Source organism: Pomacea canaliculata, linkage group LG5 (genome assembly GCF_003073045.1).
Source record: "Pomacea canaliculata isolate SZHN2017 linkage group LG5, ASM307304v1, whole genome shotgun sequence".
NCBI lineage: Eukaryota > Metazoa > Mollusca > Gastropoda > Architaenioglossa > Ampullariidae > Pomacea > Pomacea canaliculata.
The window spans coordinates 4,657,092-4,683,449 of NC_037594.1; the positions used below are offsets into that span (position 1 = coordinate 4,657,092).

Here is a 26,358-nt window from a genome sequence, read left to right on the forward strand (position 1 = left end):
TCGGAATATTGTCGGGATATGATAGTGTTGTGATATGACACAATGTTGAATAATTAATGTGATGCCACCATAATGAGATGGACGGCTGGACGCCATACTGACATGATAGTTTACCGTAGTATAGTGCTTAGTCGCACTGTAGCGGTTAGGTGCAGCACCTGCTCGATACCTGTCAGTAACCATCTCTACCTTTTCGCTATTTACTATTTTCTTAGCCCTTCATCATCGATGCTCACCTTTACACATTATTTAATCCTTTCGTGGACCGAGTGCCTCCAATATCCGAGAACGGTCCGGCGGCGCAGCGGTTAGCGCCTGTCATCAATACAGTGAGGGTTGGCTTTCCTGGGTTCGGATCTTTTCTCGCACGCTGTTTCTCTCTGAACGCGGCACCTGTTCACAGGGCTGGCTGCTTTGCCGTGTTATAGCCTTAGTTACTAGCTTGAAATAAAACAGCCATTTAACCCCTTCCTTATCATCATTAACAGTGAAAGGAAATATGCATTTTTGTCTAGTTCTACATTCATCAACAAAAGCTGACATCGCACGCACTCTTTGTAGGAGGCCACATATCTAGAAAACATAAGCAAATAAACATAACTGGTTTATTTATGATACATGATATGTTCAATGTCATTACATTATCAGTTCAATATGTTGTCCCTCATCGCCAATGCATAGGTTAATGCGCTGTGCAAATCTGCAATACGGTGCATTAAAACATTAGAAAATACTATCATCTGTTTTCAGACTACATGGCCAACCCACAAGAATTGAATAATAAACAGACAAAAATCTGAAAAAATGTATTCTCGCATTCATAGCTAAAAGTCACAAGGGTGCGATGTTACGGTCTCCATCAAGCAGCAGGCTGGTACATGAAAGACGAGTGACATTTTTTCTTTCTGTTTGAACTGAACAGCGCGACACACTGAACTCACCTTTCAAAATCAGCAGTTTATACACTTCCAATCATTTACAAGGAAGGCAAATACTGACAATACAGTCAATAAATTAAAGTCTGCATGGTTCTCTGGCCTTCGCACTTTCAAAAACAAGGATATATGTACCCTACAATTTTAAAACAGTCTTCCAAGGCTACAATAATGTACATGGCCCACTGTAATGCAATAGATTACAGTAAGATACAGGAATCCTCCAGTCAGAACATCACCATGTGTATTTTGCTGCAGGCTTCACGTGCTTCAAAGACTTATGTGGCATATTAAATAGTTACTAACTAAGCATGCTACTATGCATGAGCATGCATTTATGTAAATACTTTCTGCACTGAAACACTTTTGCACAGCTATATGCATGCAAGCACATGCACATGCAACCAGGCAGGAGCGGATGCTTACACCTGTATGTACAAGGGTGCACATGCACTACACAGAAGCACACACACACAGTGAACGACTACTTGTAATTGAACTGGATGACCCCATGTACAACTGATGAAGGGTCAACATGGTAACTAATGATTGGCTGACATCACTGATATGATTATTATCTGCAAAACTGCTTAGCAGCGTTCATATGTGGCATACCAAATAACCACACTGGACCCTGTATCAACAAAAATATATGGTGCTACAGCAAGCATTACATAAAACACATACGCGACCTCAGAGGCAGTGGATGTAGTTCATCAAATTCAGAATACAGTATGTGAAGCCCTCATATAATCAGGTACTTCAAAGCACAGTATGTGAAGCCCTCTCTTGCAGCTGTCTTTATTTTCCCTAATATAATCAGGTACCTATATCTGATGAGATTAATCAAAGCATAGCATCACTAAGCAGTTCCTGGGGTCCAACAAGCTCAATCCAGCAACCTCTGACTCCACAGTCTAGAACATAAACCACAATGATACAGAGCCTCCCCAAAAGCAAATACAAGTGTTAAAAAATACGTATTAAAGAAACACTACAATGCTATAATTATAATTAATTAACAAAATCACAACTAGAGCAGTGCCATTGTGTCAAGGTGTCAACATAATATATGAAAACATGGACTTAAAGATAAAAACAATGTAAAAATACATTTTGTTCACAATATACAGTAGATGACTGCTTCTAAACAGTCCCCTGAAGAAATTTAAATGCATATAACTGACAGTTCCTGGAAAGGCCTCCAGATTACTGGCTAAGCAAACCATCAGAGAAATTACCCTTCTTCTCTTTTTGCTTTTCCTTTGGTGTAAGATTTTGGGAAGGGGGTCGGTTCAAATCAACATAAACCCTAATAGAACTGCTTTTTTTAATGCTTATTTCAGTACCAAAAAAACTAAAACCATGCTTGATAAAAAGCCAGACCTCTAGAAAAAAAGCTGTATTTTGCTTTGTATTGCTTTAATAGAATTTTTAAATTGGAGATAATCTGAGTCTGAATCTAATTTATGCAGATCAAAAAGTTATTGAGAAGTTTGAATAGTTCAACTAACTTAAAAAACATCAGTTAAAAAGTTTCATGAGGATGAAAAATCGTTTTGCAATGATTCAACTTTAATGATCAATAATAATGACCACAACACTTACAGCTGTTTAGTTAGGAAATCATCACAAGTCACATCTGTTTTAAAAGAACATCACATTTCACTCACAGCTTTTTTAACTAGAAAAATGAAAAGTGACAGTTGTTACATTTCAATTAACACATTTACTGCTGACACTAGCACTGTAATAATTCTGGACCTTGTACTGAAGTGCTGCAAATGTATGTCACTAACAGACAAATATCTGTCAATGAAACAAATAAAATATCGAATTACAACCAGTCTCAGTGAGTCTATCATCATCTTTAACTTTGGTGCTGCCTGCTTAGTGTTAAAATTCATTGCCACATTATAAAATTTTCATTGTAATACAGGAACTTGTCAAGATCAATATCTAATACATTATTATATTCTTTTGTTATGACAGGCATTAAAAAAGTTTCCATTCAGACATTGGTTAATTCAAACGGAAAAAAATTGTATTCTCTATCCTGTTTACATTTTCTTTCTACAGGCCTTGTGCTTTGTTGCTCCATTTTTTGATACACATTTAAATTTTGAATGTGCTTGCACAGGACATTTAAATTTTGAATGTGCTTGCACAGGACATGCATTACCCATGAGAAGTATGTCTATCATGGGTCTTGCTCCATGGATTTTCTCAACTACTTCGAGGTAATTCATGCTTCCTAAGTGCACAATTGATGACCGTGTGCCCTAAGCAGTTATTATTATCATGAACTTGTATTACTGGACTGCTTGCAGACGCTTTTTTTCCAGTTAACAGCTAAAACAAGGCATGAGACTACAAAGCTTCCGGTTTTGTAACATTCATTGTTTAGGCTTGGTGATGCTAACAGCGGAGAACTTTGCAAAGGCTAAGTGTTGGTCTCAGCAGACAGACTGCAATCCATCTATACACGTCCGTGTTATTACTGTATGTGACTGTATCTGTAAAGTGCTTTGATGGTGTGGAAAGGTGTTATACATATCACATTATTACTACCCTGTGCACATTTAAAAATAGGTGAAATGAATGGAAGTGCTCATGAAGGACCAGCATCCCTTAAAATAGTTTGAATGTAGCCATTAAAAATAAGAGTCATCAGTATCATTCTACAAGTTTTATAAACAAATAAATAATACACATAACTTCAACTATTTAAAAAATGTAATAAAAATTAATTTGCTTTATAGTGTTTCCAGCATACAACACGGAGTACATATTTAATATAAGGAAACTGAGAAAGCTTAACATCTCAAAGGAATTTTTCAATAATAGTCTGACATTGCACTGAAAATGTTTTTACACGTACAAATATACAATCAATGGTACAAATGATACTATAAAAAAAGCAAAAAAACAAAAACTTTTAGAGAAGTAGGAAAATACAATTCACAAATAACTCCTACAAAATTCAGATGCATGCATGCACAGAAACACACACATGCATTTACACATTGTCCACATTTCCACAGATCTCGTTTCCTTGTAAACCATCTCCTAAAATTTTCAGTTAAAATATTTTCAGCTGGTTAACTATTCCACGTAATGATCTTCAGAGGGCCTGATGCCTGGTGAGGTGCTGTGTTGTACAGGTCCTCCTATTTGTCCAGGAAACTACTAACTACAGGTTTATTTCTGATTCAATATTTTCATGCATCGGGTTTCCTCTTCACACGACTCTCCTGTATTGCTGGAGCCAGCAGAGTCATCAGAATCAAAGTCTTCATCATGCTGATGTGTTGGTTTGCGAGGTTTTGATGGCCTAGGACGTGAAACATGATCCTTCCCATCATCAAGTCGGCTGCGCTTGGGGCTGGGATGATCATTCACACCATTTTCTTCTATGGACTGGCGAAATATCACAGGTGTGTTCTCAGCAGTAGAACTGTGGTCAACTGTGGCTTCATGTGGCATCTTGAACGAAAACAAACATGACAATCAGAAACTGCATTAAATCTTTCAACATAATAAGATACAACCAAACTGAGTCAGAAGATAATTCACAACATCATTATGTAACCATCTTAGATAATAAAGACAATCTCCACTTATTTTTCCAGTTTATAAAAATAATGTGTAGATAATGTAAATATAATAAGATGTTGCATCATTGTTTATTATTATTATTTAGCTCAGACAAATGAATTTAATAATTTCACTAATGCAAAAGCATGGTAAGACAAGACAGCAAGACTTCTATCCAGCCATGTGTGGAATAACCTAACCGATCTGTTAATCGCTCTTCACATCTGACATTTTGCAAGACATGACCCTACATTCAAACTCTGCACCATACTCACCAGCATTGCCGGGGCCCTAAACATATAACAGAAAGGATAGTAAAGAAGGTTAAGGAAAGTTGACGCATAGATGTCAGCATATCGTATGACTTGGGCGGCAAAAAAGGTCTGTCGAGAACCTGAAAAATAATTTACAGTGATACATGCTCTTTCTTTCATGCTACTATAACATACATTTCTAGTATGAAAAACAGAAACATCTCCAAACACAACTGTATACTTTTGTTCTCCCCTTGCAGGTTTTGAAAACAGATTTTTTTTTCTATCTCCACTATTGTCATTTTGCTTAACACTTTAACAATAGCTATTAACTATAGTAGACATAATGAAATTATAAGACTGCCACAGTCTCTATTATATAATTACCCTGTGTGAAGAATGTTAAACTTCACACACATTAGGCCCTGTATGTGACTAAAATTGTCATGTGACCTTTGGTCAATGCACATTTATGTAAATTAAACAGCAAGGGAGTTAGCCCAAGAAAAAATGTGGTAAAATGTTCCCACTCACCACTTCGAAAGAGGCTTCCAAGCATGCCATAAGACATATCCAATTTGTGAGCAACTTCCTGTACAACAAAATAATCCATTCATGAAACACAAGACATCTAGCATCTGATTTACAATTTATACTAAATGATTGTTTAGTTTGAGTTCTCCTTGGTGCCACAGCCAAGTAACATAGCCTTAAGGCATTCACTTACAGATACAGGCAAGCACCAAAATACTCAAGGAACATTACACTCAAGATAAAAGTTACCTGAAGTTCTCAGAAAATGAATATTTTCAAAAAATTATTTCAAACATTACAATTTCTAAACTGCGTTACTCTGACCCTGTGTTGCCAATCTGAGTAGTTGAATCACCAGCTTGACAGACGTCTCAAATAAACTGGAGATATATCTTAAATAAACTAGACATACATCCCAACTAAACTGGACAAAAATATCAAATAAACCAACTGGACATACATCTCCAATAACTGGCTAGTGTTTGGATCCCTTAACTTACACATTTTGTTGTTGATGATGTTTGACATATGAGACAAGCAGTATTAGAGCAGAATGATCAACTTACTCGAAGAGAAAGCTGGATTTTACTTATATCAGGTTTTTCCTCAGTACTGCTGTCAAGGAATCTGAAACAAAATGTTTTCACTGCAAGTTATCAACACTCTTACTATTAAAGCCTTACACTGAAAATATGCAAGTCCAATGCTTCAAAGCTCTGCAGCTACTTTGTTCAGGTACCCAATTAGGTAGGTTTTAATTCAAAAATTTTATCACTTAAATTTTACAAAAATTATAGATAACAGATTTCCATGTTGAATGTTCCATCGCTGTGTACAAATGTATGGTCAATTGTTGACAAATAAACAATTTGTGCGCACGTGTGCTTGCGCACACTTTCTCCCCAGTCCTGACCCAGACTGCAGAGGTCTTTATGATAATAAATATAGCCTTCAAAACCGTCATTTTTATATTACTATACATTTTACAACAACTTTTTAAAATAAAATTTAGTTTTCTTAAAATGAGATACATGAGCATTGACAATGTCATTCTAGTCAATGGTGAATTTTAACAGCCTGCATAGTTATGGCATAGCATGAAGAGCAATACTCTACCCATGTGTGTCACCATGCTTCTCTGAGTAAGTTACAAACACTGCCATATTATATGCATCTTCAATTAACTTAACTGAGAGAGGAAAAAACAGAAGAAAACTGTGCATATAAGCTTGTGGGTTAATTAAAAGAGGCTACACCCCTAAAATTTCAAGTGATAATGTTCCTATTAAATTGTTTATGTTAGAATAACTTCATTATGAATAAGCCTGCATGTTGCATGATAACAGAATAGCAACAGTTAATTTCTGCTGAAGTTATGAGTACGGGCAGATGTGAGATTGGGTAAGCTATTAGCTTTACCCTGCCAGAGCCAAAGCCATGTAAAGGAAGTTCATCAGGTTAGAAAAGATTTTAAACATCTCTGAACTTCAAGAAAAAATTTACCCCACTACTTTAAGTGGCTTTACTAAAAACTGTGATGATGTGGCTGCAACAATGGCAGCATTCAGCAAAACTATATAAAGGCTAAGTGTTCTAACTGTGTCTAGCTCATTGTCTTCAAGCTAGAACATTAAAGAATCATGTCAAGCAAAGACTTCCTTCTTCTCTTTCTCCCTCTCAGTGACTGGTCCTTGACCATGCGTTTAAAAGCATGTTTCTCCATTATCAACATCTCCATGAAATTTTCAATGAGTTACCCATGCGCCAGCGAATTAAAAAAAAAGCCCTTGATAAGCTGAGTTATGACTGCCAGCATATTTGCTGGTCAATGGAAACTAGCCCATGCAACAAAAAAAAACACCAAAAAAAACCCACATGAAATATGAAAACCTCTTCAAAAATGAGTTGCCCCTTTATGATGACGATCAATAACCAGCCCTATTAACCATCATGCAAAACAATCACAAATGGTAAAATATGTGATGATAAGCATCGCATACATAATGAATAAAAGCAAAAGTGAGCAGAAGTGCCATTCAGAGAGCACTCAGAACTTGTAACTGTATGTCATGAGAAAGCTGTTAGCCATCTAGAGCATCACTCACCGAATCTCCACTTTATTTTTTCCATTGCCATTATTTAGCTTGATTAATGACCTTTCCAAAACACCCAACAAGTCAGATATTAGAAATACCATCCAACAGAACAAAGCTAAACCAATTCATGATGGGTGAAAAAGGCATCAATGTATTTGGAGTTCAAACACAAATAAAAATAATAATAAAGTCAACAGTGGAAAGCCGGTATACTGGATTCAGGGTAAACATCATCTGAAGCTATTCCTCACCTAATATATCAGGTATGCTTAATTATAATGCTATATGCTTTGATCCCACATAAGATTACATACTGGGATTCTTCTATCCCCCTCCTGACTGTACATTTTTTTATGTGCACTGGATATAATTAAAAATGCAAAAACTCAAGTAAGAACAGCTTGACAGATTTTAGTGATATATACAATAATAGGTTTTTCAAGTCACAAAATACATATCTTTTAAGAACAAATAACCTCTTATATCAAGCGCGACCACTGAGTAAAAGAATAAAAAGCATAAATCATAACTTAGAGAGGATTTTCTGACACAGGATGGTATGCTTGAAGGCGACCAAGATTTCACAAAAGTTCTCATGTGAATATATGTACAAGTGAATCTGCGCATTGTGGCAATTGCGAAAGAACATAAGCACAGCACGAGTACCACACATGCGCACCCTTTGTCACTGTATAAAATAACTTACTTGTAAATATCTGAAAGGGCTGATTCCAGCTGTGTGACTTGTTGGAAAAGGTCACGCTTCTCAGTCCACACTCGCACTTCCTGAGTTAATTCTGGAATCACCAGAAATGTACGCCATCCCTTGATCTTTTTTGACTTAAGGATGTCACCAAAGATATGGTCACCAATATAGAGGACATCTTTGCCTCTGGCACCCAACAGTTGAGATAAAACATCACAGGAACCTAGAATAGGTGATTGAAATACAATGTCACATTTTCATTCCGAATACAATGGCAACTAGTGCTGTTGCAGATAGTGCAAGAATATCATATACTGACATTATAAGCTATAAAAGTAGAAATGCATGTCTGAAAAAGGAAAATTTAAAAAGAGATTTCTTCCTTTCCTAATGTAGGTAATGTTAAAAAGTTATTTATCTGTAAACTAACATTTCCAACTGACCTCCTGAATACACCTCTCCTTGCTGCAATGGTCCCTTGTGATGTCCAATGTGCAATGCTCCTGTTTTCTATTTGAAGGAAAAAGAGGGTAGTGCTTATTGCATCTACATTTAAGACAAGAGTCTTAAAACTATTTTCAGTCAAAAGGTCAAAAGTACAGCTGGTGAAGTATTTCCGCTGCTTGTAATAAGTCTCCCATTAATACAAAGGACTATACATTTAGAAGGTCAAACTTGCCTTTTACTCAATACAGCCACTTTAGAAATGGAAGAAGAATAAAAACATTTTTATAACTACCTTCAGGAATTGTTCTTGGACACATTTGGATACTCAGACAAAATGTAACACCACCATTACCTCCAATAACTTCATTCAATACTTTTTTTTTTGGTCCAGTCAGAACTGATCACATATGTTGATACTAAAAACAACAGGCTCCATCAACCACCAAATGCATCATAGCATTATTGTTAAGAATAGACAATGTACCCTGTCCACTCTGCGAAGAATTGTTCCATCAGCAAAAAACAATGGTTTCTTGGCATCCACTACAACACAGTCCCAGTAAGAAATCCAGTGCATCTTATTTCCACCCTGAAGTAAACAAAAAAATTACAAAAATAACAACATCTATTAATCAAAACACCAAAATGTATAATTTGTTTAAAAAAAAAAAAGTCTATTCTTTGTTACACATGCTGATCATATATCTTAAGACATATATTCTTCTGCTACCAGTGAGTTGCCTTAGTGCATCAGGACGCTGGTGACAAAGGTTGTGATAGCTCAAATATACAAATGTGTATGACTGGGTGGTCAGGAAAGTGCTTACACCTAATCTGCACTATAAAGATAAAGGAATAATGAAAGGGAGGAAACCAGAGAACCAGGAAAAAACCTCTAATGGCCAGCCTTGGAAACAAGTATCACATACAGGGAGCACCCTGAGATCTATGACCACAACCATTTTGTTCTCACTCCTATTGTGACAAGTCAATGTTTTAATCATTATGACATGAGGTGCCTTGTGTACGATTGTAAGAAGCAAAACAATATTTACCTCAGCTGGGAAATCAAGTAGGTATTCCATTATTTTCTGTAAAGGTTAAAGAAAAGCATTAGTAATAAAATTCTATAGTGTTTAAGTTTTATGAAATAACTGCATATATAAGTTTATTCTGCTTCTTTTGAATTAGATAATAATCTATCCCTCACATGATGTGACAGAGAAATAACCATCCCTCTATTCAAAGATTTTGTTTTGCAGCAACAACTACTTCACTGGGTAGATGCACATAAATAAAGACACATTATAATAATGTTTTTGCATCAACTCACATCTGTATATTCATATTCACTGTTTGTGATCAGAACAGTCTTGGCACCATGTTTGCGCATTCTGAAAAACACAAAATTCCAAAATTCAAGAAAAAGTATCATATTTTCACAGGATTATGTAAAAAAAAAATTCTGTCAAGCCAGAAACGTTTGAAATCATGTAATATAAAGTTGTAATGAAATAATTTATTAAAAGATGACTTATTTTTATCTCAAGTTACTACAAGCCCATAACCCACAAGAAGTCTGAAAGTGTTTGGTGGATACATCATTAATATGAAGCTTTTTTTCCTTAAATATTACCCCAATCTGGCTTATCTACAGTTGTAAAATTTAAGTTATTAATCATACAATAATAAAAAGGAAACTGTGTCCTACCGGTTAAGCAAAAGAGGAAGTTGTGCATCTCGATGTACATACTTCTCCAGGTTCTTCAAAGTTTCAGATTTTAAATCCCCCTGTGAATAAAAGTCTGGACTGTACATCTCTTTTTTTAAAAGTAATACCAGTTCTTGAAATAATAAAAAAATATAATTTGATTGTTCTCTCTCTTCAGGCATGTTTACATAGTGTAAATTCTTAAGACATATCGTGAGAACATTTCACTCACATGAAAGTGAACCCAGTCCACAGCGGACCTGACATCTTGGAAGATGGATTTATAAGACATAAACAAGTCACCATTGTCAATTCCCTCTGTTTGCCTGGAGACAGCAAAAAAATCCTCATGGTCACTGCTATGAAAACACTATTTAAGGCAGGGGTGGGCAAACTTTTTTGTTGCGAGGGCCGCATTGCTGGGTCATGACTAGTCCGAGGGCCGCACCTTAATTGTAATTGAATACAAAACGACGTAAAATCGCCAAATTGTAAACAAACGCATTTATGTAATAATGAGCACATGAAATATGTAACACTGTAGGAATAAATATAAAACCAGAATGAACAACTTAACACACACAATTTAATGAGAAAAATGTTTTTGAATACAATTTTGCTGAACAATTCTTTTAAAATAACGGAAATATTGGCCAGCTGCCTTCTTTCCACTCTCACTTCTACAACTCAAAGGCCTTGTACCACTCAAAACTACACTATTTATCCTGTCCCAGTCGAACGTTCCAGAAACCGTCCTTTGTCTGTTCCCACATGGTTACGCAAACGTAGTCTCAACCTTTATTTGTCCCCCTCCTCCACCCGTGGGACCAGACTTCCTAGTCATGTTAAGTGTGTGTGTCCACGTGTCGAGGGTAACTGTGTGTGGGTGTGAGCGCGCGCGTGTGCGTGCGTAAGTACGCTGCGACGGTTTGTGTGTGAAGGTGGGTACGCACGCATACATCCCCCCTCCCGCACTGTCTGGTCATGACCTTCCTAAGTTGGTCACGCCGCTTCGTAACTCAGGTGTAACAAAGGGTCCACTGGTTACCGGCGAGACAGTTCAATGCCGGCCATTACGTACGCAGCAGGCGTGGGAAGGGACTAAGCGTAACTTGTTTTCGGTAATATTTTTTTTGTGTTGCCAAAGGACTTCTGCGGGCCGCAGAGAACCACTTGGCGGGCCGCATGCGGCCCGCGGGCCGCTATTTGCCCACCCCTGATTTAAGGCCATCTTCAATGTTACAACTAGTATTCTGATGACTAGGTATGTTTGGGTAGTTTATTTGACCAGAAAGTGCTACTTCACACTAATCACACTACTTGACTTCACAGTGGGGATGAGTGTCACTGAGGGTTAGTAGGGGTGAAGTAAACACAGTGCCTGAAGAAAACTTTCAAGAGCCACCTCCGTAAACAGGTGTCAGATATAGAATTTGTGCCCAGGAAAAGAAGGATAAGGCATCACTGAAGCATATATCTTCCTAAATGGGAAGAGTGGCAAAAGACATTAACACAGACTTACTTTGTATGATCCATCTTAGTGGTAGCAAAGTAATCAATAATGCATGCCAGTAACGATGTCTTACCTAGCATAACCTATCTTGGTGGTAGCAAAGTAATCAATAATGCATGCCAGCATGTATGTTTCTGGCAGGTTGAACAAAGTGTTGAGAACGTAGAGGCGTGAATCATCTAGCTGAATGAATTTATTAGGGTAAAGCTGAGCAATTTCATGGCTGAAACAAAACAACAGACTAAATGTAAGGTTTTAAGATTTTAGGTATTTATAAAACCTACTATTTTATTTTCTACATAAAAAGAAGTAATCAATTTGACTTCATTTCATACTTCTTTTCCCATTTGTTAACAAATTTATGGAGGAAAAAAATGACTTCTAGTTTCTAAACATAATTAACATTTAAATATTCTTCTTTAACAAAAAGTTCTGAACAACATTCAATTTTAAACAACCCAGGTCACAGAGAACACGTGTTATTGGTTTTTAATAGACTCAACATCCTGCAACCATCACAAACCATAGATAATTTATAAAACTAGCCAGGTAAAATAAGAGCATACTTACGGCTTTAAAAAATAGAAACCATGTGCACATACAAGAATGTTGCCATAGGAATCAACCTTGAGTAAGTTTCCGTATGTCTTGTCAAACCACAAGCCCCTACAAACATAAAAGAGTTCACAGTCTGAGCACAGCATTGCACACACCCCCCTCTTAATTCATGTTATAAGTTTACCAGACCCATCAAAGATTATTTACCACATCAGACCCTTTATATGTGTGTAGGCTTTGCCAGTTAATGATAGCACTCCCTCCCCATCATGTTTTGTACTGATGGGAATATTTCACTGAATCTGTCCAGCTTTCTTCTAAACACTCTTCCACAGAACTCTATTGCATATGCCCAGTCCTGTGTTAATAGTCTTAATTTTACACAACTGGAGATGTGCAATTTTGTGCCTTTCCTAGAAAAACTTTCGTGCATTATATTTCACTCACAATGAGCAGGGCGACATTTTATGCAATTAAGCAGTCATGGAATGGTCCATTCTAGCTACACCTACTCTAAGAAAAATACAAACAGCTCTATGCTGTGATGCAGGAGATATCGTAATATTGCTCAGATTACACAAAATTCTGTAGCCGTGCTTTATGAAAACAGAACAAGAGATCACATTTTCTACACTGTTAAATTGTGTGATGAAAAGGAAACAGCAAGCCTCTAAACTTACATTTGAGACCACAATAACGTACATAATAATACTCTTACAGCAAACTTTATCTTTTTATGATTGATTGCAGTCATGTACACAACCTAGAATATACTCATTAATCTCTTCCTATTAAGAACCTATGGTTAAAAAGAAAAAGGTTTTGCAAAAAATTACCACAAGAAATGAGTAGCAGTGATATTTTTAGATAAAAGGAAAAAAGTTGATGGAAAAAAACACGCAAATGAAGAATGCCAAGACAGAAATCCATTGTATCATTAAATGTCTGAAATCCTTGAATATATCTTGCTGTGGCTCTTTTTCATGGAGTTGGGGAAGGGGGGGGTGTTGGAATTTAAGGGAGAAGTTGAGTTTTATCATTTAAGAAGTTGATTTGCATTTCCACTGCAATTTTACTACTGTCATACCCTTCCACTTCGCTTATAAGTTCATGTGTAGGTGATCATTAAAGTGTGTGCTAGATATCACTTCCCTGTCATAGATCTTTTTCTCAAAAAATAAAATCTATATGTTTTATAAAGGAAACAAACTGCTGAAGACAATGCAGTAACTGATGTAGTAATGCTAGTTCATATAATTATTCATGACTGAATATTGCTAAGGGTCAAGGCACATCATGCTACATGTAGCTTTTTCTCTTCTTATGGGGAAACCAGACCATGAGTAGGAAATCTAGCTCTATACAGGGAAATGCTAGCTTGGCTTTCTGTTCTCTTTCTGCATATTATATATTAACATGCAGCATATGTGCATGTTTACACCTCTATGTGTGTGAATATGTGTTCATGCACATCCGCACAAGTAGAATGCACAGGTAAGTAAACTTGAATACAAAGTTGTGCAAGCTCCAATTTAACAAATTTTAATTAGAAATATGCTACTGTGCAGTGGAGTTGGCTGGCTTGTATTTGCCTTTTTTTTTTTGTCCTGGCATATTAAAAAAAGGGACAAAAATGTCTGTAATTTTCTCTAAAAGTTGGAATCCTATACCTCCCCATCATTTTTTTTTCTTTGGACAGTTTCATGCCAACCCTTTCTGTGATGTCACAGTTTCACTTCAGTAAAGAAAAAAAGTCACTATTATCTTATAATTAGTATGATCTATAGTATAGTCTAATCCCTACTTAATTATCATCCTAGCAAATCATTAAATAAATTTTGTTTTCACGCTCTTAATCTACAGACAATAAATAAAATCTGTGAAATCAATCTCACACTGTGACCAGCACCAAAAGGGTTAAGCAAGAAAACAGTAAAGAAATGATCTAGATGACCAAGAGCAGTACCCGAGACCTTGCCGTACACAACAGTGGTCAGTTCCATGTGTGGCTGGGTTTGCAGGCCTGGCTGGCTGCCTTAGGAATACTGCGGAAAATCAGGAGTTGGTGATACTGCATGGATTCCTTTCAGACCCTTTCCTGGCACATCATATACAACTTGTAAGAGTATCTGCAGGCCCTACATAGGGTCCTGCTTGTATACAAATACAGAGGTTTTTTTTTTAAAAAAACACCCATACAGACACATACTCGCTTCCTTACAATGTCATCTCTTTGGCTAATCACAGTGACAATGCCTTCAAAGCTCAGCAATCTTGTAAACCAAAGGTTAGTGAAGATACTACTATCAAAGATTCGCTTTTATTTCTGCCTAACAAATCAAGCATCAACATATATTTTATTATATTTCTGCTGGCGTTGTTTTTGAATGTAGTGAGGTGGAGACTGCACCATTTTTTTATATGTGGTTTCTGTTTTTACATGTAGCATTAAGAACTGGCCAAATGAAGACTTCCAATTACTAAATAGTGAAGTTACAGCCTCATTTGTTCTACTTCACCTTTAGGGACAACTGTTTATGCACAAAAATGGAATGCTTGGAGGTTGTTCTGAATTTTTTTTTTTAATATTTCAAGTTTACTTGCACTTAAAAAAATAAATAACAGGCATTATTTATGACCTTCATCAGAGTCAATACAACTTAAGTTTTCTGTCACCCTTAGACTTTTCCCCCCCTTCTAAGAAACGAAATTCCCAGAAAACATTTGAACACTTGGGAAAAAAATGTCAGATTTACATTAATAAATAGTTTATAAGGTATTTTTCACTTCCTAAAATCACAGCCAAACAGTTTTTAGTTTCAAGCTTCAGTTTCAGATTTACAGGTAATAAAGATTTTTCATGTACTGTTTACTAACATCAACATAGATTGAATCTGAGCTTTGGGCTTATATTAGTCAATCAGTTTATAATTTTTAAACTTTGACATCTGCATAAGCATTACGGAGGATTTGTTGAAGTGCATAGTTTAATTTTAAAAATATAGTGTCTGACAAGGTTTGAAAATGACTGAAATAAGCTGACCACAGGTGTACTTCTGACAAACTGATCAAGTTCTTAACACTTCTATCAGAACACTACGATGGCTTAGGGTGCTAAGCAAATATCACCAACCTTGGTGCTGACCATCAAATTTTAACCCTCCTAGCACCACATAAAAGCATAACATTACAATGACTTATAACCAAAGACTGAAGATGACAGTGGGTGTTTATTTTTTTATTATTTCTGCTCTGAGATAAACATTAGACCAAGAAACCTATATATTTTGGAAAGGAGAAAACTTTAACTTTGCAATAAAAGTAACAAAAATCACCTTCCCTGTGCTCCCTGGCAAAGCCACAATATTGTGGCCTATCGTGCTAAGAGGGTTAATATGGAGTCTTTTGCACTGTTGTATACACTTTCAGCTTTGAACAATTTTGTTCTGCTTAAAATCCCATCTTTGTCTGGCCCTAGGAAAAACTCAAAGGGTAAACTGCTAGGCGAGACAAAAAGGAATCTACACAAGTGTTAACAGACAGTTCTAACAACATTAAGAGGTGAAGTTGATTCCCCTTTGTGGAACATGTTACTGTTACTACTAAAAACTAGTAAAATATAACTTTAGTCCAAATCAAAACTATTACGTTCGGCAGACAAGGCCATTTTGTGCAAGGAGTTTTGTCACAGATTTTAATTCAGCAAACTTTACCTGACCCTCTGCATGACACTTCATCTCACAAAAAAGGAATGACTAAGTCAATAATGTTAGTTGCACTTTGTGACAAGGCAAACTTTGAACTATACCACTACTATTCACCATGGTACTCCATCAAGTAAATTGCGGTCAATGGCCTACTTATTCATAAGATTTACAGATTGTCACTTCTAAAAAGAAACCACAACCAAATCACTACTTGAGTGTCCTGACTGTTTTACAGCACCATCTGCTACTCTATGAGTGCAAATAGCTTTGCTGCTTGTTAACTTACTATTACAGTAACTTCTGAACAAGAAAGTGCACACATGTACTTGTGCACATGCAGATGTTCTTTAAAATATTTATTGGCCAAATAAATAAGGTCTTTACAAGCCACAAATAAAGTGATTCATTTCTTTTTTTAATTGTTTTAGCTACAAAAGGCTTTTGAAAACTGCCACTTCTAAATTCAGAAACTGACAAAAGTAGAACAGCCCAGCCAAAATGACAAAGTAAATATTGTTATCTATGCCACTGAAAAATATTCCTATATTCCTTTTAAAATATCTGAAAACAAAAAATCCAAAAGTTCAACATACTGCTCAGCTCACCACCATCTTTGATAACAGCTGTTCTTTTCAACCCTCTCCCCACCCCAAAAAAAAAAAAAAAAAAAAAAAAAAATCAACAGAAAACAAGTTGTCACCATAATTTTAATATACTGCTTCACAAACTATTTTTTCATCAAAATGGAGTATGGCCATAATTTTATCTTTGTATAAGAATAGGAAGGGTGAACTCGATGATCCCACAAATTATCATGGCATCATTCCTCTTAGCGCAGTCAGTTGTTTACGTATATAATCACTAAAACATGTTGGACAGATGATCACTAATGCCCAAAGAGGTTTTAGAAAAAAAACTATCCACAATCATATCTTCGCATTAAATACACTAGTGGAAAAGTGATTCTCAAAGAGCATTAAGTTTCGTGTGGCAAATATTGACTTTCTAAGAATTGATAGATAAGAAACTGCAGAGTGCACTTTTGAAGTCAGTAAAACAACTGAAAGTGTTAAGCATATTAAAAGCAATTCTGCAATTGACGCATGTATTTTTGAAGTGGAAACAATGTAAGACATTTTTTAAATGTCTTCAAGGCATTAGACAAGCTTTTTTAGCAAGTCCAGCTCTATTCTCAATCCTTATCAATGAGCTAGCAAATGATATAATATATATTAATAACAGCAAACACAGTACAGCCCTATTAGCCAACGACGTTGAATTATTCATCCTGCTTTGTACCAAAAATCTAAAACTAATGTCTTCATCAGTAACAGGATTAGAAAACCAGCTGAACACATCAATCCACACTTAGACTCACACTTAATTTAGCAAACTTGCAAGTAATGACTTTTTGTAAAGGTGGTTTTTCTGTCAAACAAAAAGAAATTAATGATATTGTGGTAATAATCATCTAAAAGCTGTTAATGACTACAAATATTTGGGTTTATCATTCCCTGCCAAACTCTTTTACAGGTTTAGATAAGTATACACGGCAACAAACAAGCCACAGTGGAAATCCTATTGACTAGGAAAATACTTGAGTGTTTATCTTCACAAATCTGGTTAACATTTCTTAAAACAGTTTGATCAGAGGTACTCCAATAAAGCATATTTGATGTCTTATGACCTTCATAAAAAGGACAGTGACATGAAGTGATGTGAAGGCTTTATTATGCTTAGTGATTTGGGACATGTTTGGCTGTTTGTTAGTGGGTCTGAGGTTCCTAATACTCATTGCTACTGCTACCGGCAATAGCCCAACTTATTGGCAAGAGCAGGAAAGCGAATACGGCCATATATTGATTAAAAATCAATCAATGTACTTTAACACTTTCTCTACCACAGCCAGACAGACAATGTCCCTATGTTGTTCTTTGCTGACATGTATGTAAAACTTGCCACTATTATCTCTTTGCTAGGCAAACATTTGGACAATTATGACAGTCATTGTGTAATTGCCCATCTAATGCAATTTAACTAGATTAATCTAATGCATTTAACTATATTAATATAAACTAATATTTTACTTTCAAGGTTAATATGAAAGTGAATATTTTGCTGGAACAATATTTTTCATACTAGTATTACCACTTTATCGATCTAGGAAATAGGATAATAATTCTGTAACCAGATAAAGTTTAAAGAACAGCCAAAGCCAAAGCTTGCTTCCCAAAAGACTATAAATTTTTCAATTCACTGATTGAAATATTAAACAATACAGCCAGCTAGACAGAATTATGCTACTAATTTCTATAGAAGTGAGACAAAACTTTGCAGACCCAGGCAAATTTCGTCAGAAAATTTGCTGTTAAAAAGCGAAAATGAAGAGGTAAGAGAGTAATAAAAACTAAAAAGTGTGTGTCTTGAAATACTTATACCAAGATGGCATATGAAAGTGATCGCAAAAGAAACTACCAAACTGAAAAAAACTTTCAGTTCCTACCAACATTGCAAAAGTGAAAATGCAAAAAAAAAAAAAAGACAATATTATCAACTATAAAGATTCTTAGAAAGGCTTTACTTGAAAAGGACGGGGTGCAACTAAGTGATTAATTTGATGGAAACATAAATGACAAGAAAAGTTCATTGGAATATAAAACATAGACAACAAAAATGCAAACACAATATTCTAAATCCATCTGCTTTTAAAATCATGGGAATACCCACCTAACTGGAAATGTAGCATCGTACTCAAACTCACGAATCGCCTCAGGATAACCTATTGAAACGAGCCGTTCCTTCAGCAAATTGAACCCCAAGGACTCGTACTCAGGAGATTTGTATACTGGAAATCAATATCAAATCACATGTCAGTTTGATCAGTTTTTATTACACAGTTGTTCTTGTTTTTAAGTTAACCTTCTGTAAAATTAATTACACTTTGAAATAAACCTTAACTGGCATTAGAGCAATGATACATTAAAGAATTGGAAAGTGAATTAGCACAAGAAGTTCTTAAAAAAATTAAACAGTATATAACCTGTCAAAATAAAACTACAACGATATTGTGCAGTTTGACTCTAACTATTAGGGTGATAGGTTGCTCATCTTGTTAATGGTCATCTTAGTCATCTCAGGTGACTCATTTTGACTGATAATAAAAAATAATAAACCCTCCCACCTTCTTCTCCACCCCCTCCCCCGCCAATGCCAACCCCCTCCACAAACACAATTATCAGCTGTAATGAAATAATGTTTCTTTATTAAGCAATACAAGCTGATAGCAGACAACTTACATGCAAGAGTATAGTCCATGTCAAAGCCAAAAAACCTGATTTTCTGCAGGTGCAGGCTACGGTTAACAAAAATCCTGAAAATAATAAAAATCATACATCACAATATTTTAACATTGTGCCTGGTGAAAAAGGTGCAACTATGAGACTATCGTGTTGCACACAAGCACACTGAAGGCTTTGTCTAGTAAGAATACTCACATAATACATATTCTGACATTCCCAGTCACCTTTCCCTCTCATGAAGGCCTGCAAGAGGCTTTGAGAATGATAACTGAAACACATGCACGTGGAAACATGCAAAGCACCCAAAGGTGACCATCATCTACTAGGAAGCAAATTTAATAAAGTGAGAAGTAAAGTCCCAGAATAAACAACCTGATCCTCACAGTTCCACAAATGACTATTAACAAAAATCTTGTTGATGTCACTTTTTTAGGTCTAGTCATTTTAAGGCGTTACGGAGTGTTTTATCATAACCATGACATGCTTAATGTAGGTGCCTTATTGTTAATTTATATTTTTTATATTTTATATTTTTTATAATTTATATTTATATTAGCTATTACAAATATTTTCCTCGCTTACTTGATTAGCTTGCTACATGTACTTTCTACATTTCAATTTAACCACTGCGACTGAAGTCACAGTGCTATGAAAACAGTCAAGCAGTATAAACCTACTGAAAATACCAAACGTAAATTAACAACGCAATTAAAGCAGTCCCTTTCATAATTTTTTTCCCATTTATATAGCGAGGTGGTATCTCATGTTAACTTTTTTTTTTTTAAAAGAACAACAACAAAAAAATAAAATAAAACTGGAAATAAAAGACTGAAAAAAGATCCATTTATCAGCTCACTTTATTTACTAAGTGGTCTCCCAAATCCAAGCTTAAAAAATGACAACTAAAACGTGAAACAAAGGTTAATTTCCTCATTGAACAATATGCTACAGCCAAGAGCTTCGCCAGCACACTGTCATCAATGCACAGTTTTTTTCATTCTCCACAAATGTCTAAAGGAAACATTATGTAAACAAAGACAAGTAGGAATATACTTTTATAATTCACCTCTTCTTTAAGATCATAATAAAAATTTATAGTGATGATATACTTACTATTCAAAAGTTAAAATATTATATTGAAACACTTATATGTTAATTATGTGGGACAAAGCAAAGATTTTTTTCCCAGAAATTTCAACAAAATTTATATCGACGGAGTGAATACTCTTTATTTCAATGCATTATTATTCAGTGATTCATAAAGAGTTAAATCAGAAACACAAATAATATACACATATATTCATGGTTGAAACATTTTCACACCAAAAAAATCTGCTAAAACAACTCTAAAATAACAAAACACTGATCAGAAGCCACCAATGCAATGAAAATATAATTTTTAAAAAATAAATCATTTACACTTCTTGGTGAGCTCTTGCTACTTTTAATTAAAAGTCTGCTATCCTTGGTTCAGTTTTATAAACTGTCTACATTCAAATAGTACTATGAAAAGATGTGCCCCTTTAATCACCAACATCAGTAGAATGACATACACTTCAAAAAGTAATGAAAAACAACTGAATTTCAAAGTTAACAACAGAAAAAAGTGATTCTGAACATAGCAGATATAATCTAGAAAGAAAATGTCCATGGATAAAGCAGCATACCTGTTCTGGGGATCTCTCTTGTACATTCTGATACCTGGAGGTATACATGTTGAGGAATCACTGAAATGAAACCCTTTGCTCTCACTGGTTTCATTAGACATCATTTCTGTAGTTTACTCAGTCAGATCGTCTTCAAAGTATCAATGACACTGACACACTCTGAAAATGAGCACCAAACATAATGTTTTAAAACTTCACAATTTCCTGCACAATTAAAACAGAAATGTTAGGAGCTACAGCACTGCCATAAAGCTACTTCTACTCATGTGCCATGGTGGATAATAATTCACCAAAATAGATAGCCTGTATCTTCTTATACAGTGGATACAGACAATTTATGACAGAATTTACTGTCATATATCTCTTTCCAAGCATTAAAAGTGAGTGAACAACACTGCCAACTTATTCTTATCCAGCCTACCTAACTGTTATATAACAATCTCGCAGGTTCTGATTTTGAAACTGCTAGAGTTAAAGTTTTAAAACAATCGCTGAAATTTCACTGGAAAAAAGCCTTTATTTAAAAACAAAAAAGGGAAAAACATCAAATTATTATCTGTTATGACTTCCAAATGACAATACTATCATCTTTACCTTTCACTTCTAAGTTCTCTTAACCTCCACCCTACTCCCCTTGTATTTTCTCCTGTTCCAGTCAACTGAGATAGTCAAAAGGTGTCAGGACTTATCTGAAGTTGAAAAGAACATCTGTCCTAAATCAGTGTGTGCAGAACAGCTGCTTTACTGCTTCAGCCAAGTAACTGTTTTTGTGTATTTCATCCTTGACCCTTTCAGTGAAGTAAAGGACACCACTTACAAACAAATGCTTCATATGAAATGTACAGCAGCATGGGAAAGCTCTCCCACACACATCACTCCTGACAGTGTCCTAGTGACAGGACAATCTCTGCTTGTGTAGACTTGATTTTACTGCACTGAAATCTCCTCTCACTTGAATTTTTTCTCTCACTGACAATACTCCACCGATATCAAGCTTAAGTAAACAGCACATGAAAGTGTCATTTATATTTGTGCAGTTTCAATAAAGTTGAAATAAATTGTACCTTGCAACCTCTGTTAAAAATGTTAAAGAAAATGAAAGGTGAATACAGTTTCATTTTTCTGTGCCAGAAAAAAGAACAGTTATTTTAAATCAGAAAATTGCAGTTTGATGACATAAACCACTTAGATAAGAAAGAGTTCATAAAATCTATTATTTTGCTGTTGAAAACATATTTGCCCACTGACATCAATATAGCTGGGACTGATGAGACCCATAATTTTATTTGAATGCTTTACAGATGCATCAAAAACATGTCATTTACAAGGCATTTGAAACTTGACGTGTACCTCATTCAGCTTCTTAATTATCTCTTTTAAAAAATATGAAACGTTTTGACAGCACTGTCATTTTTCACTAAAACAGCTTCTTTACTGACTGAAATGCTTTATTCTGATTCAATACATGATGATGCATAATGACAAGCATTCTGTGTGAGCTTCAGAATTTAAGCACAAAGAAGATAACATTCTTTAAGCTAGGCTACTGTAATCTTTTGCAGAATATGTTAAAAATTAATACTTTTAAAATAGATATTCTGTCTCGTAGCCATGCTCTTCAAAGTATACCTTCCTTATAGCACTACCATTAAATGCTTATCTATGCATGTATCTGATCAAATTTTACAAGTTCAAACATCATTGCTCAGAAAGCTGGGCAGTCTTTTCTGTAGCCAAGATAACATCAGGAATGAAAAACTACGTGCTATTACTTTTCCTCCCTTTTCAATTTCCCGATGACCTGAAGCTGACAGCTGATTCAAGAGGTAAAAAAAACACCAAATGTAATCTGTCAGAACATTTTTGGCTTCAAAAGTCTGCAGTCTTTGGCATTTATGACAGCCTTTCACCAAGCCTATTTTTTTTCAACCACTTACTAAAGACTCCATCTGATAAGGGCTGCGCACCTAAATAGCGGATTTGTCAATAGTGGGAGAAGCAACTGAGGTATTATGGAAACCCATACTATTTTTCAAGTTTAGTCAGCGTGAAGGTAATCTCTTGGACTTCTCCCATTTCAAGGATTAAGTTTGAATAGGCAAAGAACAGTCCTTTTAGTCACAACACTACTAATTTCATGTAATTTTTTTAAGTTTTATATGTACGGTAGCATAAATTTTACCTGGCAGTAATAAACATAATGTAATTATGATAGATTATGCTGCTTAATGTAACTAAATGCATCTTTATCATGTCTTCATCCATCCACAGCCAGCCCCAATCCTCTCTTTCTTACATGTGAATTATGAATGAGCATCAGGAAAAGGTCTGAGGAACCAAACAATGAAGCATAACTTGTAGTCTGAGCCAGGACAGCTGTACTACATTATTTTCTATGCCAAGCTGGCCCCAATTATATATTTCACACGCACCTACATATATATATATACTTGCGTCTGGGCTGAAGGCCTATGGATCTGAATCAATTTAAACTTCTGTCATGTTTGTAATAAAAATACACTTTACAATTAATTTTTATGAGGCTCAACATTTGCGAACAGTTGATTCTGGACAGAAAATGATCGAGTGATCAACAAGCTAAATCTCGTCCTCTAAAAGTAGTCTGCTGGAATATCGATTAAGCAGCTCAAGTGTTACTCAGAATGGAGAAATCATTCTACAATACTTCTCTACTTTAATATATGTATTTAAAAGCTGTCAGATGAATTACTTACTATAATACGTGTTCTGTCTAGCTCCGTTTTCTCATCCAGATGCTGCAGCGCAAATGAAACTGCGATCGCGGTGCACTATATCCACAGCTGATTGCGTGCGTGTGTATGAATACGTTGTCAACAATCACTCGCGAACAACATACATTATTATATCACTACCAAACTCAAAGGTATGACTATTATAAAACTTCGTCATCTTAGAAACTGTATGACTTTGTTGTTTATATTTGATCAATAAGTTAAAGCCACACAAAATGGAATTACACAAAGGTTTTTATTTTTGGCGGATTGATAAAAATTCCGCACGCCGATTGGTTTGTTCTGCCAAGGAAAAAAAAAAAAGGACTCAGCTAAAAATAGATCTGGGGGAGGGAATCTACTATGGGGTGAGTCACCTACCCATTCACCTGCCCATCAAAACAAAATTTATTTCCTCAGGAATTTTAATTGTTTCTGCGACCTCTGGAGACATAACAGATATTTTCTGACACTGTCTAGATAAGATGATAGTTTTGTAACAGATAGTGTAGTAATCGTGTCAGAGCAATTAATTTGCGATTAATTTGCAGAGTGCAATTAATTAAGTTTATGAAATTGGAGACAAATATCTCTTGAAAAAGCTTTAAGAGAGTTTATCTACAACTTATAGCTTTGCTCGGAGAAAAATTGCAGGACACCTATAACTGACATAAAATTAGTTATAATTTCTCCCATTATTATTATTTTATATATTTAGCCCGTGCTCATATCATTATAACAATAATTAATATTAATTGCGCAAATTTCCGGGGAAAGATGGATTGAAAGACAATGAGAAAAGGATATATATAGATATCGTGGTGACCAAATATATACGTATTGACGGATCGAAGAGCCAGCTTTTGAAAGCGGTATACGTTCGATCGTGCATATAGCTGCCCATGGGCCATAAAATCAAGTGATACCGTGTGAGTGACCGATATAACTCACATTATTATTATTGAATCAACGATGACAATATGATGATCATGATGATAGTGATATAAAGAGCAACACATTTTCATGAATTGATCATTTGACCACTGTACATAGTGTTGTTTCTATTCGTGTATAATCTATATCAAGGGGTCAAGGGTTAATCTTATATCCAGCTTCAAGTAGAGTTTTATATAGCCACGCTTTAATTACCTGTATGAATTCGACTTTGCATGGAAAACTGCACGACTGTGGTATGCACTTGACAAAAGTTATTTAAAATAAAAATACATGAGTTAGAATTCCATCAAGCTGAAATCATTCGGAGGAACGAAAGTTGTCAGACCATATAGATAAGATGTTTTCAGCAGCATCAACATTTTTTTAGTCTCAGTACTTTTACAATAGACATCTTTTGCTTTTGCGTTTTCCCCGCTCAGTATCTAGATCACGCGCATAAAAAAAAAATAGTTAAGAAAAAACAACTGTTGTTTTGCCTGGAATACATTGACACAGTTCTTGTGGCCGATTTTCGATAAGCCTTGACACTTCACTAACCCTAGGGCCTGCATTCTCATATCGTGGTGAACGTTGAAAGTGTCTGCGTTCCTGTTCTCAGTGTTTGTACCGAGAAGTATTTTTAATGCAATACTCCCACACACACAAACACCCAAAGAAGCCAGCGAAAAAGTCATCGTTGAAGTTATCTTGTCCTCTTTCATTTTGTGCGTCTTCCAGAATAAAATACAGCAGATCAGTATGCAGTTTAGAGACCATAAATTCGTGTGAACTCTGAATAAACTATGTTTACTACTGGTGTCAAAGTTGAAGGGTGAGTTGAGTTTACGCCGTCAGCAGCTGAGGCTACATCATGGAGGAGTCGTTAGCCTGGCGTTCAGTTTGTGTGAGAATATTTTCCATAATACACATGTTGCATCGTGACATGACTCGCTACCTCAAGTTAATAATCCACCAAGTCTCTTTTGTGCTTCCAAAAACAGATTGCAGTAAACATCCTGTTTTTCCTATTTTGGACGGGAACGCTTAAAGGGAAGGGATGATATTTGCAACGTGTTGGCCATTACTGATGGACTAGTCATCCACTGTGGTTTCCTCTCGTTACTGCAATTTTTCATGATGACTACAATGATGATGTTCCAAAAATCTAAGCCCGTTGAAGAATGATAGTGAGAAAATTGGATACCCTTGTCTTGAGATTTTCTTTCGAAACAGTAGGTGGCCACAGAAGAGCGACAGATTGCTTTAGTGCTTAAATATCAGTGCAAACAATGTACACGAGACCAAAGCTGTGTTTACCACATCTTTCAGATACCGGCTAATCCCTCAAGTATTTAACAACGGGTATATTGATAATAAAATAGTAATAAAAATTGGCGTGGGTGCGTGGGTTTTTGTGTCAGCGCATTCTTGTGCAAGGGAGAGAGTATCAGATATGAAGGTTTTAAAACAGTTATAGTGATAATTGATGCTTCATTCTCTTGCTTTTTTTCCCTTCTAAAGCACAGAAACTTTGGGCAGCAAAGGTGCATTTTCTATATCACAGTCTTCAACACAGTTTGATGGTAGTTCTGTTCTTCATGTGTTGGAATGGGGTTTTTGACAGCTGGCCTAAAATGTGATCATG

The 26,358-nt window shown here is 35.6% G+C and overlaps 1 protein-coding gene across 4 annotated transcripts; it reads right to left on the reverse strand.

Moving 5' to 3' along the window:
- Positions 1-591: 591 nt before the first annotated feature.
- LOC112563728 (cytosolic purine 5'-nucleotidase-like) lies at positions 592-23,861 on the reverse strand. 4 transcript variants are annotated; one of them, XM_025237993.1, is made up of 18 exons: positions 23,760-23,861; positions 21,025-21,183; positions 19,355-19,428; positions 18,786-18,903; positions 12,364-12,459; positions 11,867-12,016; positions 10,513-10,606; positions 10,281-10,360; positions 9,903-9,963; positions 9,625-9,660; positions 9,054-9,158; positions 8,566-8,632; positions 8,123-8,345; positions 7,426-7,476; positions 5,887-5,947; positions 5,321-5,378; positions 4,808-4,926; positions 592-4,421 (listed from the first exon to the last, which is right to left on the reverse strand). In XM_025237993.1, exons 2-18 carry the CDS (start codon positions 21,126-21,128, stop codon positions 4,137-4,139), a joined length of 1,782 nt encoding a protein of 593 aa, XP_025093778.1. In that variant the 5' UTR covers positions 21,129-21,183; positions 23,760-23,861; the 3' UTR covers positions 592-4,136. The 4 variants fall into 4 exon arrangements, with proteins under 4 accessions (XP_025093778.1, XP_025093780.1, XP_025093779.1 ...); XM_025237995.1 differs by lacking the exon at positions 23,760-23,861 and adding an exon at positions 19,553-19,625 and having other exon boundaries at positions 21,025-21,159; XM_025237994.1 differs by lacking the exon at positions 7,426-7,476.
- Between the last annotated feature and the right edge of the window lie 2,497 nt (positions 23,862-26,358).

Bases quoted from the DNA above. Each gene is read 5' to 3' on its own strand.
- LOC112563728 (XM_025237993.1), bottom strand. From the start codon at position 21,128: ATGATGTCTAATGAAACCAGTGAGAGCAAAGGGTTTCATTTCAGTGAT. The intron at 10,361-10,512 runs GTGAGTGAAATG...TTTTATTCACAG, and splicing joins TGGACTGGGTTCACTTTCAT to GGGGATTTAAAATCTGAAAC. The intron at 9,159-9,624 runs GTAAATATTGTT...TGTTTACTTCAG, and splicing joins TACTTGATTTCCCAGCTGAG to GGTGGAAATAAGATGCACTG.